We start from the raw sequence: 19,003 nt of genomic DNA on the forward strand, positions 1-19,003 counted from the left end.
ATTACACTGCGACTCCGACTGCTTTAGTCTCAACCGTTTCCAAGGTCATGGGATAAGTCGAATTCTCTAAGGATGCTCGACTCAATACAGAAGAGACTAATTACACTACGACTCCGACTGCTTTAGTCTCAACCGTTTCCAAGGTCATGGGAAAAGTCGAATTCTCTAAGGATGCTCGACTCAATACAGAAGAGACTAATTACACTACGACTCCGACTGCTTTAGTCTCAACCGTTTCCAAGGTCATGGGAAAAGTCGAATTCTCTAAGGATGCTCGACTCAATACAGAAAGAGACTAATTACACTACGACTCCGACTGCTTTAGTCTCAACCGTTTCCAAGGTCATGGGAAAAGTCGAATTCTCTAAGGATGCTCGACTCAATACAGAAGAGACTAATTACACTACGACTCCGACTGCTTTAGTCTCAACCGTTTCCAAGGTCATGGGAAAAGTCGAATTCTCTAAGGATGCTCGACTCAATACAGAAGAGACTAATTACACTACGACTCCGACTGCTTTAGTCTCAACCGTTTCCAAGGTCATGGGAAAAGTCGAATTCTCTAAGGATGCTCGACTCAATACAGAAAGAGACTAATTACACTACGACTCCGACTGCTTTAGTCTCAACCGTTTCCAAGGTCATGGGAAAAGTCGAATTCTCTAAGGATGCTCGACTCAATACAGAAAGAGACTAATTACACTACGACTCCGACTGCTTTAGTCTCAACCGTTTCCAAGGTCATGGGAAAAGTCGAATTCTCTAAGGATGCTCGACTCAATACAGAAGAGACTAATTACACTACGACTCCGACTGCTTTAGTCTCAACCGTTTCCAAGGTCATGGGAAAAGTCGAATTCTCTAAGGATGCTCGACTCAATACAGAAAGAGACTAATTACACTACGACTCCGACTGCTTTAGTCTCAACCGTTTCCAAGGTCATGGGAAAAGTCGAATTCTCTAAGGATGCTCGACTCAATACAGAAAGAGACTAATTACACTACGACTCCGACTGCTTTAGTCTCAACCGTTTCCAAGGTCATGGGAAAAGTCGAATTCTCTAAGGATGCTCGACTCAATACAGAAGAGACTAATTACACTACGACTCCGACTGCTTTAGTCTCAACCGTTTCCAAGGTCATGGGAAAAGTCGAATTCTCTAAGGATGCTCGACTCAATACAGAAGAGACTAATTACACTACGACTCCGACTGCTTTAGTCTCAACCGTTTCCAAGGTCATGGGAAAAGTCGAATTCTCTAAGGATGCTCGACTCAATACAGAAGAGACTAATTACACTACGACTCCGACTGCTTTAGTCTCAACCGTTTCCAAGGTCATGGGAAAAGTCGAATTCTCTAAGGATGCTCGACTCAATACAGAAGAGACTAATTACACTACGACTCCGACTGCTTTAGTCTCAACCGTTTCCAAGGTCATGGGAAAAGTCGAATTCTCTAAGGATGCTCGACTCAATACAGAAAGAGACTAATTATACTACGACCCCGACTGCTTTAATCTCAACGGTATCCAATACAGAGTTACCGACATCGGCGATTTTAGTGGAATAACATCCAAGCTGATCTAGGCACGTGGCTGGTAGTTTTCTGTCACGTGACAATTGAACAGCAAGTGATAGTTTTGGTTATTAGTGATTGGTATTGTGATTTAAAATCTCTAAATAAGGACGAAAAACTAACAATGAAAGACGCATATTAAGAGAAGAGGGAAAAAGCTATGCGATAAGGAAAGCGCAAGAAAAACGTGAAAAATAAGAACAATTGCTGGCTAGTGGGAAAACGTCATATGTGACGAGTTTTTTCTTAACTTTGTTAAGTGAAAAAGAATAAACAGAAATGTATGAATATTTTAATTCATATTTACCTTTATAATTTCCTTATAAATTAAGGATTTCCTGTTAAGTTTAAAAAGTAAATATGTATCTACCACGTTACAACGTTTTCCTACAATATCTTTATGTTTTTGCATAAAAAAAACTTGATTTCTGAAAAATATGTGATGTCTTTGTTTTATCAACTCAATTTTAATAAATAATTCACAAACTTATGAGATTATGACTCTAACAAAAAAAAAACGTGTCCTGAAAAAGGTTATTTGCATGTAAAATAAGGAAAATTCAGTAAACAATTTATTTTATTTCGAAATATTTGATTTTTGTAACGAAATTTAACATAGATAATTATTTGCATTATTGTTTGTTTTAGTTAATTAAATGATGTCAAGGTTCACGTCGATATGGATTTTACTTCTAACTCTATTAGGAGCGACTACGTCTCAATATTTAAATCTACTAGATGGAGTTATTAAACTTCTTATTGACGGAGGAAATCAAGCGCAAACTGAACCGCCGGACATGCCAGAAGATCGGTTACTGAAAGAATATGATTTTATTATTGTTGGCGCGGGAACTGCTGGTTGTGTATTGGCCAACAGATTAAGCGAAAATCCAAACTGGAACGTGCTCTTGATTGAAGCAGGTAAAAATTCAGAACTTGCTATTTAAAATTAATATATTACCCCATGTAGGGGGCCCCCAGACTTAAACAACGGGGCTTAGCTTAGACCAACGCTGGGAAACTCTTCCTTAACAAACCAATAATGGCCCAAGCCTGGTTGAAGTCTGGGTAACTTAGCCCCGGCCATTCTATAGGTTTTTCCAACGTTTTGATGATTCAGACCAGTGTTTGGTTAGATTTACACGTAATAAATCAAATTTCTTGCGTCGATATGTGACAATGGATCCATCACTATATTCTAGAATCAAAACTATCTTTATCTGAGTGGACTGCAGTTGTGAACAAGGTCCGAAACGTCCAAAGCTATAACAGTCAGCTGAGAAGGTTCTGGATTCAGTATTTTGGATTATCGTTGATCTAGTATCTCCAAAAGGGAGAGACAATCAATAGTTAATACTACATAGAGTTGTTGGATTGTTTGAATGTTGACGAAAAAAACCACTGTTTCAACCCAGAGAATGCACTGATTCAAGTCGATTGCAACGGTTGTTTAATTGAGCGATTTGCTTCCTTATCCACCGTAAAGTCCAGATCTAGCCCCGAGTGACTACTGGCTATTCACTAATCTCAAAAAAATGCTCGCCGGTTAGAAATTCAACTAAAATGAAGAGGCAATTGCTGAAACTGTCGGAATGTATTGTTCTTGAAGGAGATTACATTGATGGATAAATTCGATTTTTATAAAAAAAAATGTTTTTCATGGTTAGTTACACGACTTATTGAGTGATGTGTTAATAGATGAGAATAATATTTCCGCGGACATCGATTTTTTATAAATAATACAGTTGACACGTTAAAATTGAAGTCTTGGGCGAAGCCTTTGACTGAGCGATATAAGTTAAAAGGATAGACGCTGGAGAAAAGGAAGCTGAACAATAAAAGGAATACAAAGCCTATATAAGCATGTTTGCCACCAAGTTTGGTAAGCAAGCAATTATACAAGCAAAAAAAGTTGGTATAATTTTAAAGAATGATAGTAGAAAATAATATTGATATCAAAACTCTGCTGCGCCGATTACGTGATAATCACAAGCGAAAATATGTCAAAGATAGTCTGAACGAACTAAAAATAAAAAATTGCCTCAATCGCTCAATAGAAAATGCCTTAACACCAAGAGATATCCGTCTTCTTTTGGGACTTGCTATTGGATGAGTCTCATCATCAATTCTGCGTTACAAGTTTTCCACCCAGTACAATATTGATTTACCTACGGCCAGGTACATCATTCCGACAGAGGATTCGAAGCGCAAACTCCACGTATCATATTGCCGCCCACATCGGAATTTGGTAACTTTAGATGTTGTGCTATCAGACTAGATATCTTTCTATTACAATTTGACGTTTTTAGAAAATTTTACTGTAAAAATTTCTTTTCGTTTAAGGTCGACCAGAAAACTTTATGATGGACCTACCCATATTGGCCAATTACCTTCAATTTACAGAAAGTAATTGGAAATATAAAACTGAGCCCAGTAATAGATATTGTCTTGGTTTCGATGACCAAAAATGTAATTGGCCTAGAGGTAAAGTTGTTGGAGGATCTAGCGTTTTAAATTATATGATATACACTAGAGGCAATCGCAGAGATTACGATCGATGGGCAGACATGGGTAATACGGGATGGTAAGTAATTGAAAAGTCTAAAGTTGAATCATACGAAAAAATATGTACAACTATTATCGATATCGATAATTTTTGGTTTACCCAGCTGAACAGACTGGTATCAGCAAAACTACCACTGAGATTAGAACCCATTCTTGGTGTGACCAAAAATGTAGGTATGTCATGTCTGAGTAGTATAATCACAAGACAGTTTCTACTTGGTTCGACGAAATTAAAGGCACACATAAAAGAGTTTCATCAATCAACTGCATCACATAAAAAGGTCCATAATACGACTGGTGATTGGTATTTTTACCAGACCTGGTCATCTATGATTTCGTCTTCATGCCGTGCCATGAAAGTGCAGTTTTGTACACTTGCTAAGTTTAAATGCATGAGCAGGCCTTACAGTTTTCCTAGTGATGTTGAAAGTTTCAAACATAGATGCCTAACTAACTTCTTTGGCAGTTTGAAAAGTGACACCTTGGTTCTATTAAAAGCACCAAGTGTAACTATGATTTATGATGAGTCATCTAAAGCAGACACATAGATGAACCTTTTGCGTCGCTGGTGCATGAAGACTTACAGTTTTCCTAGTGACGTTAAAAGTTTCAAACATAGATGCCTAACTGGCTTCTTTGATCGGCCTTTGGTAGTACATCAAACGGGGCATGTTGGGTCTAAAAGAAATTTGTAATTATGAACTATTTCCACAAAATTGATACCAATATTTGGTTTCAGGTCATACGAAGATGTACTACCGTACTTTAAAAAAGTCGAACGTTTTTCAGTACAAGAACACATGAATCCGATGAACCATCACTACCACGGAACCGATGGTTACTTAACTGTCAGTTACGCTCCTGGTAAAACAAAAATAGCAGATGCCGTTATTAACGCTAGTCAACAATTGGGTCTTCCTACAATAGACTACAATGCGGCAACACAGGTAAAGTTCAAAGTCATAAGCAGCTTTTTGTGAAAATATTCGATTTTAAATACAAATGTACCAACACTTCATTTACATTGTAGAAAAAAAATCTGATCTCTGTTTCATTTGTTTCAACTTTCATCATTTCTTGTTAGTACTGTTTCTATCCTAGTTATATTTTGTAATTTTTCTTAAAATTAATGTTTGGTGAGGAATTAAAACCCAATATTAACACAGTTAGGAGCGTTCACCTGTATTTTGCTTTGCCTCTATGCTTTGGTAAAATCAGAAATGAAACGATATCAACAATTCAAAATGCGCTCAATGAATAAGGTTAGGAAACAAAATGAAGCGCGAACTCGGTGCGAGTATTAAGCGAGCGTGGGCTTATCACAACAGTAGATCCAGAGTCAAAAGTGTAGTAGAGAAGTCAACTCGGAAGACACCTGGTTGGAGCTGCTTGCCCAACCAATCTACTTCTTCGTTTAAGCAAATGATATCCCCATGCGACAATCCAGAATGCCGTTGGTGGAAAGAAATGGAAGAAACTGGAGATACATCATTGGCAAGCAAGTGTGAGGTCCTAACACAAAAGAAATCAGTAAGGTTTAGCCAGTGCGGTTAAAACGTTCGATCCTAAGTGCCTGATTGAATTTTCCAAAGATCTCGGTTTTTAGGAATTTCAAGTGAACCTCGAAGGGACTATTAGAATGTCGAATTGCTTGTTGACGAATTTTTCAGCACACCTGTTAGATTAATATCTATAAAAACGAATCTCAACTTTACTCAATAGCGGATTTTTTAGCTAATTATTAGAAAGTAATAGTTAATATATGAGTTAAATGGTAGACACAGAGCTTTTAGTCACAAAATAACGCGAGGTCAGACTAAACTTTATTGCTACCTCTTGTAGAGAAGTTTTAAATTAAAAGTTTTCGAATGGTTTGAATCCTAATTATCAAGTTCTATATAGTGTTTCATGCATGTAGCAATGATCTAACTTAATTAATTTGGGTATTAGAAGGGTTTTGGTGCAGCAGCTCTTCCACTTCCTTATAACGATTACCATCCAATAGTATCAGTCTTTAAATATGATTCTTAACATTAATATCAATGTCTTAAGAAATCTGTAAATGTTTCAGGTGGGAGTATCGCGTTTACAAGTTTCAATGAAGGACGGAGTCCGTGATAGTGCCAGTAGAGCGTATCTTCATCCGATATCACAAAGACCGAATCTTCACGTCATAAAATTCACTATGGTATCTAAAATACTCATAGATCCGAATACCAAAGCAGCGTATGGTGTAGAATACATAAGAAATAAAAAGAAACAAACTGTATTTGCAACGAAAGAAGTTATCTCGTCGGCAGGCGCGATAAACTCCCCACAACTTCTCATGCTTAGTGGAATAGGACCTAAAAAGCATCTTACATCGTTAGGAATTGAAGTTTTGAAGGATCTCAAAGTAGGTTACAATCTAATGGATCACGTAGCCACGGGTGGTATAACCTACGTTATAGATAAACCTTATTCTATAAGAATAGAAAGACTTATCAATAAAGAAAATTTGGATTTATATTTGAATCACCACCAAGGACCATTATCGATAGCGGGAGGTTGTGAAGTGCTGGTATTTCACGATTTTTCTAATCCTAATGATACCGACGGATATCCGGAAATCGAGTTACTATACGAAGCGGGATCGGTGGTTTCCGACTACACGTTCAGAAGGAGTTTCGGTATAACAGACGAAATATACGATGCTGTTTACACCCCCATACAAGATAAAGATACTTTTATGGTGATGCCGATGTTGATGAGACCGAAAAGTAAAGGTAGAGTCATGTTGAAAAATGCGGATTACAAAACGAAACCGCTCATTTATCCGAATTATTTCGCTCATCAAGAAGATATGGATATAATGATTAAAGGGATCCGATTGGCTATGAAGATATCCGAACAACCCGCTCTCAAAGCGATCGGAGCTAAATTGCACGATATCCCGATACCGCAATGCGCGAAATTTAAATTCGCTAGCGACGAATATTTCGACTGCATGACGCGACATTTCAGCTTCACTATTTATCATCAGAGTGGTACTTGCAAGATGGGTCCTGCGAAAGATAAAAGGGCCGTAGTAGATCCGCGTTTGAGAGTTTACGGTATCAAGAATTTAAGGGTTATCGATGCTTCTATAATGCCCGAAGTACCTGTAGCTCACACCAACGCACCTACTTATATGATTGCAGAAAAAGGAGCTGATATGATTAAGGAAGATTGGAATATGAAATTATAAACATTGTGATAAAAGTAGATTTAGAATTGTAAATACAAAGTAGTTTGTAAGGATTTGCGAAGGTTATTTATTAAAAATATATATAAAAATTTGTTTTTCTTTGACATATGACATACCAAAAAAACCCATTAAAAAAAGCGCGAGGCAACAATGATGAAATGTTTTTATTAATCAAAAACCATGTCGTAATATGATACATAAACGACTTTAGCGTTTTTTGTACACCGAGACAATCTGTATATTGATTTTTTGAATTATAATCGGATGCAAATTAAAATCGATTCAAATAAAACAAAGGAAAAATTAATGAAGATCCTGGACGATTTGCTTGGGCCGGCTTATGGTGATGATGCACCATCCCACATGTAGGAGCCCACAGACTTGAACGATGGGGCTTAGCTCGGACCAACGCTGGGAAATCCGGCCTTAGTAAACCAATAACGGTCCAAACCTGGTTGAAATCTGGATAACTTACCTCGGCCATCCCATTTCGCCTGGCTGAACTCTGGGTAACTTGACCTCGTCCATCCTATAGTCAGCCAGGCTTCGCTTGATTCGAAACTGAGGGACAATCGCCTGGGTCTTCCAAGACGATCCAAATGCAACAAAAGTTGATCGCGCGCGAAGCGATTCGAAACAAATGTTCGCTGTTGTCTCGGAATAACTGACATCGTTCTATCAGACCAACGTAGAACGGTCAATTCTGAATAGTACATCCAGAAGTGTTCGAAAAAATAAGGGACACTAGAAGTAGAGGACGAATAATTCTCTATCCACGACAATGCGAGCTCTCACACATCAGTTCAAAAAAAACGTCTTTGAACAGTCAAAACATCGAACTGATGGGTCATTCCTTCTTATTCTCGTAGATCGAAAATAAAATGCGAGGTCAACGTTTTTCTACACTTCGTTGCGTTCAAATCAAATGTTTTGGAGGTAACTCAATCGGAAAGGAAAATTGGTTTAAACGCGTGAAAAAGTATATTTATTTTAAATAGATTTGATTTAGATGCACTGCTTTTTTAACTTTGGATTAAAATTATTCCCTCGCAACAATTTCTTCATAGATCTACTTAAATAATTATCTGACAGCGCAATGTCTAGATTAAATTCTAGATCTGGTATATTTCTTCGAGTTTTCTTCCGCAGCATTGTTTTGTTCCAAGCGAACCCGATATCAGTTGATTAAACCTCAATATTTCTCCGCTAAAACCTCATATATTCAGTATATACTCCGGCATTAATAGTCCCGCCACCTGGAATGATTAAGAAGCCTCAAGATTCCATCAAACAAACATACACGAATCGACCTCTCTTTGCGACGGGTTTTGGTGATTGCCCTTAGTCTAACCACGGATTTTCCATGTTTCGATTGTTAAATTGAATGAATTACTTTGTTTTCTACTGTTTCCTTTATAACCTCAATATTCCACGACCGGAAGATCTTCAAATGTCAAATTTCGTTCGTTCATTAAATGTGTCTTCAATTTTACGTATTTTCCTTGTTACCACGACCGTTTAAATAACATTTCCATTAAAATTTTACCCGCTTAATACAAAAAGATCTTACAAATGCCGGCGATGTTTGATCTAGATTATCCAAGTGACTCGTACGAAATTACAAAGGTAGCTGTTTAGAGCAACGATTCTTCGTATATGAAGTTTGGAAACTAACCAGACACTTTTTTAATTTCCATAATGCTCACACCTTTTGCACATGATTTCGATGTAGAATACGCAGTGAATCCACTCCAGAAGAGGTCAACGTCGATTTGATTCCACGACTGATTGTTTCATTGCCTTATGTGGCTTGTTAAATGAAACGAATAATGAGTCATTGATTCCTCGCAGGTTTTTTTGTTATCATGAAATACTGGTTTAAATTTTGTGCAATACACAGCTGAGATTTATCATGGAAGAAGGGATCTATTAGAAATAAAAACTTTTCTTTTCATAGCAATGAATTAGAAATTTAAATTAATGAAAAGGTTTGAGAGTGATGACCAATACCAAGTTTTTCGTTATTTGTCTAAAAACCACGTATCCAACTGGATCTAGACCTGGCCGTGGCCTCTTACTTTTATAAGAAGGGTCCTATCTGATTATTTGATGAATCAACTTATCAGTTGATTATTTGTGACTCTCGGATGGTTTAGAATGTTAATGTTGGTGAAGAAGAGATTGAAATAACCTTTATCAATAATTATTGGCAGATAACTTGGCGGCAACCGAGTTTATTCGCTAGAGAAGTTCGCGTAATCTACAAGGAGAAAGATATTAGGATATGGTTCAAACAGGATTCACTCGCCTACCGATAATTTTTGGAAAGTTGGGAACCAGATCAGTGAGGTACCACCAAACATCTTCTATCTTCTACCACAATCAGACCAACTGATTGTGAATGCATCGAAAGACTGCAACTTATAATTGGTGTAACATGCCAACTCATGAAGACCACAAAACCGAACGCTAGATCTCTTGGATCAGCTGCAAAACATTTTAAGGCTAGCAAAGCGACCTTGAGCTCAAAATTATTAAACAACTATAAGAAGGCGACTAGAAGCGACTGTGTTTTATGTTTTTGCTTTGAACTTGGACAAATATTCCAATCACGAATGTACATAATTAAAGATCGTTTATGGTTTTAATGTTTAATTGATTGCCACATATTCGCGTATAAATTTCCAATCTATCTATCTATTGAAGCCAAATAAATAATCACTGATAAACTTTAATGATTATAAAATGTCGTTTATAATTTTTTGAAATTTTTCGGTTATTATATTTCAATAAAATCATTATTGGATTTTAATGAAAATGTGCAGAGATATGGAAATAGCATTTTTTATGAGGAAATTTTCGATATTAGTTCGACGTGTACAATTAATAAACAAAAAATACGAGATGGAATGAAAGAATGATTATGTTATTAAAGTACTACCCTTAGTTGGCTAAATATTTATCTAGACGCTAAAACTATGACTGGAAGATTTTGGCATGCTTTCATTGATGTGAATTTTGCGTGAAAGAAATATAAAAACTTAAATCCAATCTCTCTCACTCTCCCTCATTGAGTATCTCATTTTACTCATTTACTTTATTAGCATCGAAATCAATCAGTATGAAAACTGAAAGATGAACAGTTAAACCCATAGAAAAGAGAATTTTTTCGTATAATTTTTTGCTTTGCTTTTTATTCTAAGGATATGTTAAAATAAATTTAGCAACATTGCATCTTGCTTTTCTTTATATAATAACTTTTTTTTGATATTTGATACTATTTTTCAATATAATTGTCTTAGATTCAACGATTTCACTGGTCGACAAAAAATTTTTTATGTAGTAACACAAGAATTAATACCACATTGTGATAAAATATATACAAATACGAAAATATGAAAAAAATAAATGTAACATGTAACAAATGTAAAAAAAATAATGTAAGGTTTTTATGTTACATTTATATATAAAATTTCACGTTTTTTAAATCGTTTATTTTGAAAATATTTATAGTTTATATTTAATAAATATTGATTAGCTGTATCTACTTTTTGCGACAGTAATCACCTATCACGGCCTAATCTCATCGTCCTTGATAACGAATTTACATTGTTCTAATATCTTGGTGGAACTCTCCACCCTTCTAATTACTGACAGCTCCGAAATTTTCGGGGAAAAATGTCAAAAGGGAATGAAGGAAATGAATTGTCAATGACATTCGAGCACCGAGGGATTTGTAGCCACCCTGAAGTTCATCAATTAACTGTGGATCAATATTGTTATCCAAAAATCATCTCACTACACTAACAAATGCCTTCCGTGCGCTAAGTTCTTGTCTGGTGAGCTTTTTTGCAAAATTGTCGTCGTCCAGCAATTTTCTTATTTGTGGCCCAATAAAAATACTTTCCTTCAATTTGGCATCACTCAACTGGAGAAAAGCTTCTCTAATGTATTTGAATCCATCATCCTCTTTATCCATAGCCTTTTTCATCAATCCAAGTACATTTTTGGGATCTACAAGGAGTATAAACTCAACATTTTGAGATCCCGATTGAAGCTCACTTCTTGCTTGCCAATATTTTTTACATAGTGTTGATCTATTGCCCGACTGTCCCATAGGCAAAGAAAACAACAATGTTTCGTGAAACCTCCCTGAAGTTCCATTAAAATTCCAATCACCTTCAGGTCGCCACATATCTGCCGCTTGTTGTAGTTAATTTTGTCTAAAAGCAAGCGAATTTTCTTTCATCTTCACAGAATGAGCAGCTGGTATAGACGGTTTTAAATTTTGTCGGCCAGTTTTTCGAGACTAACTATCCTAACGCCATTTCTAATAAAAAAGCCTTTCGTCATCCCTTAGAAAAGGTCCGAGTACATGTGGGCGATATCCACTCTCTCTCGACGAAAATTTTGAACCACTCAAGTCTTGGGGCGAAATTCCAAAACCCGCGGAGAATCTGTCTATTTGATAGTTACATTCACAATCTCAGTTGTATGGTCAATATGAACGATACTTTGGACAAAGTACGGAGGCGATTCAGTCTCATCAAACCTACAAAACCGTCCCATAATCACCTATTGCACCTTCACGCAAAAACTCTTGTATTGTATTGTATTGTCAATAAAAATGTTGCTTTATCAATACTGTTTACGTCGATTTTTGCATGAAACATTAAGTTAATAGGTCTGGAAAGCTCGCAGAGACAAGTTATGACCTTGAAATTTATTTAGTTGCTCGCGAAAAAACAAAAAGGATCTCGGTCACCATAATACCAATGATTGGAATGAGACAGTCCAAGCTGCAAGACTTTGGTGTAGTTGAAAGTTGCTTTTAATGAGGTTCCACGAACTCCTGCAGATACCTAGATCAGTAAAGGAGATTCTTTAGCTACAAAATCACCAAAACCGAGTATATATTGATGAAATTTATGGGTAATCACCCTATGGAACAGGGAACTATTTCTATTTATCAATACGAATAATTATTGTAGTAGAGATAATGAAAGAAGTGTTTCAACAATATAATCCTAGCATGATTATTATAAATGATGATAGAAATATTTTAATATATTCCACATAATTATTAATAATAGAATTCGTTCGATAATTATCAAAAATTATGTAGTTCCATAAAACTGTCATTAAAATTCACACAATTTTGTATATAAAAAGGTGAAAAATTAACAGAAAGGTATTATTTCTAGTAAGTCACTAGTAAATATGTTCAGTAAATTCTTTGTCGTTGTTTTGGTTCTTCAAGTGGCCGGTGTCTTGATGGCGCCAGCTGTAGAAGAAATTAGAACCAGCGTTGTAGGTGACAGAAGAGTGCAAGATCTTTTGGATTCGTTTTCTGCTAGCAAATTGGTAAGTAATTGTTTATTTTTTAGTATAAAGTCTCCTTCAATCACTCACTCACTTTCAATTGTTCCATGGAAAGCTTCAGTAACTCCCTTCGAACTAGTTAATCTTCTGGATAATTCCAAAAGGAAATTGTTGCTAGGAAAATTTCTTTGGCAACTAAATCTATTTAGGTGACTCCACCACTACTTAATAATCAAATATTATATGTTCTTTGCAATTTGGGACGAAATGACTAGCTCAATACCAGATAAGCATATCTAGTATTGGATGCTTTTTGAATTCCGCAGCACAGGCGACCAAAATGGAAAGACCAAAGAGGAAGCTAACTGATCCATCACATACATAAGGTACTATTTTAACATCACCCATCAGAGTTGTTATTTGATCATTGGTAGCAAAAAGTTTATTGGAAAACCTCAAAAAACGTGACTAGAAGAAGTCGCAAACAATCTTAACAAATTCCAAGAGGGCAGGGAACAACTGGGGAAGTCAACAGAACAATAAGTTGACAAAGAGATTGATGATTAATAAGAAATAGATTTAGAAATATCGAATTTAAAAGAGAGAAAAGGAAAGCGTCGACTGGAATGTAGACTCAAACAAATAGAAATTAAAGATTTTTCATCAAAATTTCATTTCAAACCATGAGCCCTTGATTCTTTATCATATCCATGGCGGTGTGCAGTGTTTTTTTTATTCTCGTTTTCAGCCACCGATGGAAATATACTAATTTAATAATTTTTTATTTTATACTTTCAGAAGTCGCCTAACAAAGTCGTTGTAACCACCACCACCACAACCACAACTAATAATTATGACAATGATCAGCAACTGCAAAGAATCTTGCGAGATCCCGTCTTGCTAAAACAACTTAAAGAATTTTTATATCACTTCTTGAAACTGTTCAATTCAATAAACAAGGGATCAACAACTCAGGTAAATATATCATTTCAAAAATTGATTAATCATATGATATAGGATCAGAAAATACCGGCAATCATTTTTAACTTATAGCGACAACGCATTCTTTTTTTATTTTCTCTGATATTTGAGATATTCACACCAATGTTGCCATATCTCAAAAGTTGCTTGATTTTTATTGAATTCTCATATTTTCAGGTGGTAACAAGCTCTGAGAACGTGGATGTTGAATCTGTTTTACAAGATAAATCGATCCGCGATATGGTATACAGTTTATTCAATAGGGTTTGTACAATTTAGATATTAGAAAAAAATCAATTTAATTAACAGCTATGGAATGATTCAGTTTTAATTTTAGAAAGACAGTTCATCCGGATTAGGAGATTTATTAACACAAATTCTCATTGAAGAACAGAAAAAATCGACTCCAGTAATCACAGAAGTGTCTAAACCAATCGTAAGTACTGATTTTCTTTTTAGAAATAATTATAACAACAACAACGTGAGGTTAAATCGCATTAATATCATTGATATTGATGATGCGAAATACTGAATTAATGAAGCCGCCTGCAACCACTTCCATAGCATAAATACCTCATCACATTACAGTTTTTTAAGCAAATGAAAGAGATATTACCAATACCAACGACAATTTTCATATTTGGTGGTTAAATGAAGGAACCACATTGGTCAGAATTGGAGAAGATTGGTTCGCAATACGTGGAGGTTGAAGCCCGTTATGGTGTAGCGACTAGCTTTGCTCGTCATAACCAAAGCAATTAAAATAATTCACAGGAATTTAGGCTATCCTTGGAGTAAAGCAACCGACTCTTTATGCTGGTGGGTACTGGGATTAAGCCCAAGAGCTTTGGAGAGCCGCGTAGTATATAAATAGACTGAGGTTTCTAACCATAGAGTTGTCTCACCTACTACAACTTCTAAACCAAATTTGAAGTCATTCTACTAATAGGCTGGACTGGGAATTGATTTATAATTTCCTAAGTCCAATAGTGGTTTGCTGAGCAGATTAGTCCAAGGCACAACTGGTAGTAGGCGACTAAGGCTAAATACTGCAGTTTGAATCTTTCAAATGAATCTGTATACAAATTGTGTCAAGCTATCTGCTGCTCTAGCCGAGAGTCAATAAAAGCTGTGGTTATCACGTCTGGCGTTGTACAAGACTGAATTGAGCCTGTCGCTGGACATCCTGGTGTCAATTTAAATAAAAGAACAAAGAGTTTAATCGGTTTTCCCAATTCCCGTACCCTATAGTTTTATCAGAATTCTAAAGTGTTTGAACCAGTTTTCTGAATAGGTAGACGAAGAGAAATTAATCGCAGGGCAATAGATCCGGCGAAAAGAGTGACTGCAGAATATAAAGGATGCATTTGGACCACCAAGTGTCTGTCAAAAAAGCAAACGAGTGTCATTTTCACTTTAGACTTGCTCATGTGAGTTTTTGGTCTGGGCTCCCTTGGTGGTAGATTTTATTGACTCTGGGGCTAAAAATACTATAATAATAAATATTTTGGTTCGTCTATCAGGTTTTTCGGTACCAATTTTGCAGAGTTAATAGTTGTTTGTCCATTTCACGCTGTCCTTAAACATTTTGTGCCGATAAAACATCCGTGCACGGCTCATAGAATCATCACTAAACCCTTTTAATACTTTACTGGAATTTTGTGTTGTATTGTTCATTTTGGCATGATTTATCTCCATTTTTGGATGTTTAAAAGATACAGTTTGAGAGTAAACTGCTGATTACACGTGATTTAACAAACTATTCATGGATAGAGAGAGGTCACTACACCGTTCGGTTGAAGTTTCGTTGATATAGTCACCACAAGCGCCTCAAATTCTTTATTTAATAGTCAAACCTTATATAGGATGGATCAGCTTGGTTTATGAACATTTTTAGTAATCATGCGTTCATTTTTTTTCAAGATAATCAACAGGAACGAAGATGTCAATGTGGAAACAAGCTCGAATCTCATAGATGAGTTGAAAGGAGAATTAAGAGGAAGAAGCCCCATTGATAGGAGTTATGGTAAGGTTATGACGATAAAAATATTAAGTAGATTGTTTTCTTTATTCATTCTCCTTCTTCCAGTGCCTGCTTCATTCTAATGAATGGTTGGCAATCATCCTCTGGAATTCCTCTCGATCTTCAGTCATGCGTATTAGATTTACGGCTTCACCTACATGAAACCAAATTCGAAGGTTTTTCAACCATGAAAATCTTTTTCTATCCAGGCCGCGCCTGCCTTCTATCTTCCCTTCCATGATCAGCTGTAACAAGACATACTGAATATACTGTTAACACCACCACTACACCAACACTAACAATTACACTGTTTGACGCCCGTTTCGAAGGTAAATCTTCAATCTCTGAAGACGATAACTTGGTTATCGAAACGGGCTTCAGACAGTGTAATTGTTAGTGTTGGTGTAGTGGTGGTGTAAACAGTTTGTTCAGTATGATTATCGCCAACGTTTCCAGATATTCCAACTTAGTTGTAACAAAGCATATTTTTCATTTCTAAAAATGTTTCCAAAGTAGGAAGCTTTCCTTCTCTTTATGGTTAATAGTTCTCGTTCTCTGTTCATTCGTCTTAGCACCTCGTCGTTGGTCACCCGATCTTTCCATGGTATTTTAAGGATCCGTCTAAAGAGCCACACTTCAAAAGTTTCCACCTTACGCATGCTGGAGACCAGCTCTCAACACCATAAAGTAGGCTAGTCAAAACATAGCAATGTGTTCTCAGGTTAAGGTTATTACTTGTGAGAAGCGAATTTAATTTAAAAAACGTGTTCTTGGCTATCTCTACATTTGTTTTAATTTATTCATTGGACAAAATAATTACAGCGAAACTAAATCGGATCTATTTACATGACGTTATTGCAGTTTTTTTTATTGAATAAGCTGCAAAAGATTATTTCTTGAGCCACAATTTACGGAAAACGTGCCTATACTCAAATTAGATATCTTCTAATTTTAAGAATACAATCATGAAATAAGATGAGGACGAATAACTGGTAATAAGAAAATTTATGTTGTTTGGATATTACAACAGATATTTTATAGAAGTTCTATGATTTTGAATCTTACATTTTGGAAACAATAACACACCAATAATTTTGAGATCACTGCACACTTTCAATTGATGTTCTTCAAACTCAATTCTTGTCCTTAACATGGACGCTTCTTATTTCCGTTGTGCAATGAAGCAGCTTCAATTTTTGTTTTATTAGAATTTTGATTCATTGTTTCAAAAAATTCTGGAATGTCCTTTCACTATTGAAAAAATCTGTATCTGGACGACGTAACTTTCTATTTGATAATTTGTCATTCAGCTTGATTATTCAAGAATGATTAGATCTCTTTCATTATCCTCTTTCGACATATTTTGATTATAATTACTAGGAAGATTGGACATGGAAGATCTTTTGTATGTGAAAAAGAAAATATCTAGTACGAAAAATTAACCGAAAAATGTTAAGTTTCAGTAGTAAAACCAACCAAACAAGTGACAGTTATCCCGACGACAACATGGGAACCTAAAGATCTAACAGCGGAAGAATTACAACAAGCAAGAAATGCCAAATACGAATTCGCCACTCAAATTCAAGACGGTATTGAAGGTAGTTTCCAACAGAGAGTTGAAATTAGAGATAACGGTGTTGTATATGGAAAAACGTCTTACGATGATGGAAACGAATTCAGGACTACGTATTACCAAGCTGATGCTGATGGCTATAAAATTACTGGGTAAATATATCCTTTCTTTTTGTTTTTAGTAACAGGAAAAGTTCATTATCATCAATTTATACATCCCCTAAAATCTTATACTGTTGTCTATTTTTCTACATAGTCTTAAGTTTAAAAACGGTACTGCAGCTTTTGCATTCCTACATCGAAGAAGTCTTCCACTAATCTGTTGAGAAAACTTCTACTCGGACATCGTCGTCGCTCTTAAAGCGTTTACCACCTTGGTGTTGCTTTAACTTGGAAAATTGTTGTTAAGAAATGAAGGCTAAATGTGGGATGTATAAAAGCAGAAAAATCCTCCCCATTTTCTTTAAAAGCTCCTCTATTTGAGAAGCGTTCGTCTTCTCTAGCAGTTCTGGATTGTTCTCCGGAGTTTCACAATATGTGTCAGTGTTTATTTTCGTCCCAGGTTGCAAGAAATCGTTGAGGAGTATCCCAAAGTACAAGCCTCGATAACCTTTCCTGTCGACTGCATTTTTTTGGAATTTCATTGATGGCAGTGAACCGTAGTGACGCCAATAATGAGATTTTTGGTTTGTTTCACTAATATGCTAAAACATCTTCTGTAATGATAGAGTCAAACCAACTTCTCCTTCTTGCCTATTCCCTCACATCGTTGAAGAAATTAGAGAGTCGACGCTTCCTCCAATCACTAAACTAACGACAACCCAACGTTTATTTAATTTTTCCAATTGTTCCATTCAAAGTGACTCTCTTTAAGCAAGTCGCTGTCTGGACAATCCCTTCTGGAACCGGCGATCTTTCACTCCTTACTTCATAGTGAATTCCGTACAACTGTCAGCAAAAGCACTGCACAATTTAGGGACGTGATTTCGATTGTTTTTATCTATCGATAATGTAGATGATTAATTTTGTTTTTACTTTGTTATACTATAGTAAAGAAATGACAATATTTTTTCAATTATCATCAATTAGCTTCAGTTATCTAAGTAATATGATATCATAATTATTTTTCCAATTGTAGTGAAGAAGTACTACCTTCTAAAGTAAAGAGCCGTACTGGTGAAGCTAATGTACAGACCATCGTTAATGGTAACTTAGTGGATTACCATATTACCGAAAGTGATGTAAACCATCCACTAAGAAGAGAATGATTATTACAATAATATTTTGAATTGTGTCATTGGCAAGAAATATTTTTTTATGATTATATATGTATAGATTTGCATGATTGTTTATTTTATTAGTTTACAATACTGTACGTCAAATAAAAATGTCAAGGAGGTCTCCAGAAATTAAAAAACAAAAAATACATAAGAGATGTGACTGTTGAATAACAAAAATAGCTCTGCTACATAAAAAATACGCACGCGCCAAAGGTAAACGACTGTTAATTGTTTAGCTTGAAAGTTACTCCTTGGAATGCGATGCCTACCGCGTCTGTAGACAAACCAGTGTAGCCGTGTAATTTAAGATAAATTTTGAAAAAAAATGCAACTGAAGCTTTTTATGATAAATAATTTATTGAAACAAGTGTATAGCCGAGATGATATACATTCGGGTCACGTCAAAAATAAATATATAAATAAATAATATCTTGTTTGATCTGACTAACGGTCAAGT

General features: G+C 35.7%; 2 protein-coding genes across 2 annotated transcripts in view; one reads left to right on the plus strand and one right to left on the minus strand.

Annotated features, from left to right (window-relative positions):
- LOC130449237 (glucose dehydrogenase [FAD, quinone]) overlaps positions 1-7,457 on the plus strand; it is a 51,932-nt gene extending 44,475 nt beyond the window's left edge. Inside the window, exons 9-12 of the mRNA XM_056786927.1 lie at positions 2,286-2,498; positions 3,921-4,161; positions 4,882-5,089; positions 6,214-7,457. Coding sequence (XP_056642905.1) covers positions 2,286-2,498; positions 3,921-4,161; positions 4,882-5,089; positions 6,214-7,368 — 1,817 coding nt within the window. The 3' untranslated portion in view covers positions 7,369-7,457. The remainder of the gene's footprint in view (positions 1-2,285; positions 2,499-3,920; positions 4,162-4,881; positions 5,090-6,213) is intronic.
- LOC130449307 (flotillin-2) overlaps positions 1-19,003 on the minus strand; it is a 302,572-nt gene that overhangs the window by 236,432 nt on the left and 47,137 nt on the right. The window lies entirely within an intron of this gene.

This window comes from Diorhabda sublineata, chromosome 1 (assembly GCF_026230105.1).
Source record: "Diorhabda sublineata isolate icDioSubl1.1 chromosome 1, icDioSubl1.1, whole genome shotgun sequence".
NCBI lineage: Eukaryota > Metazoa > Arthropoda > Insecta > Coleoptera > Chrysomelidae > Diorhabda > Diorhabda sublineata.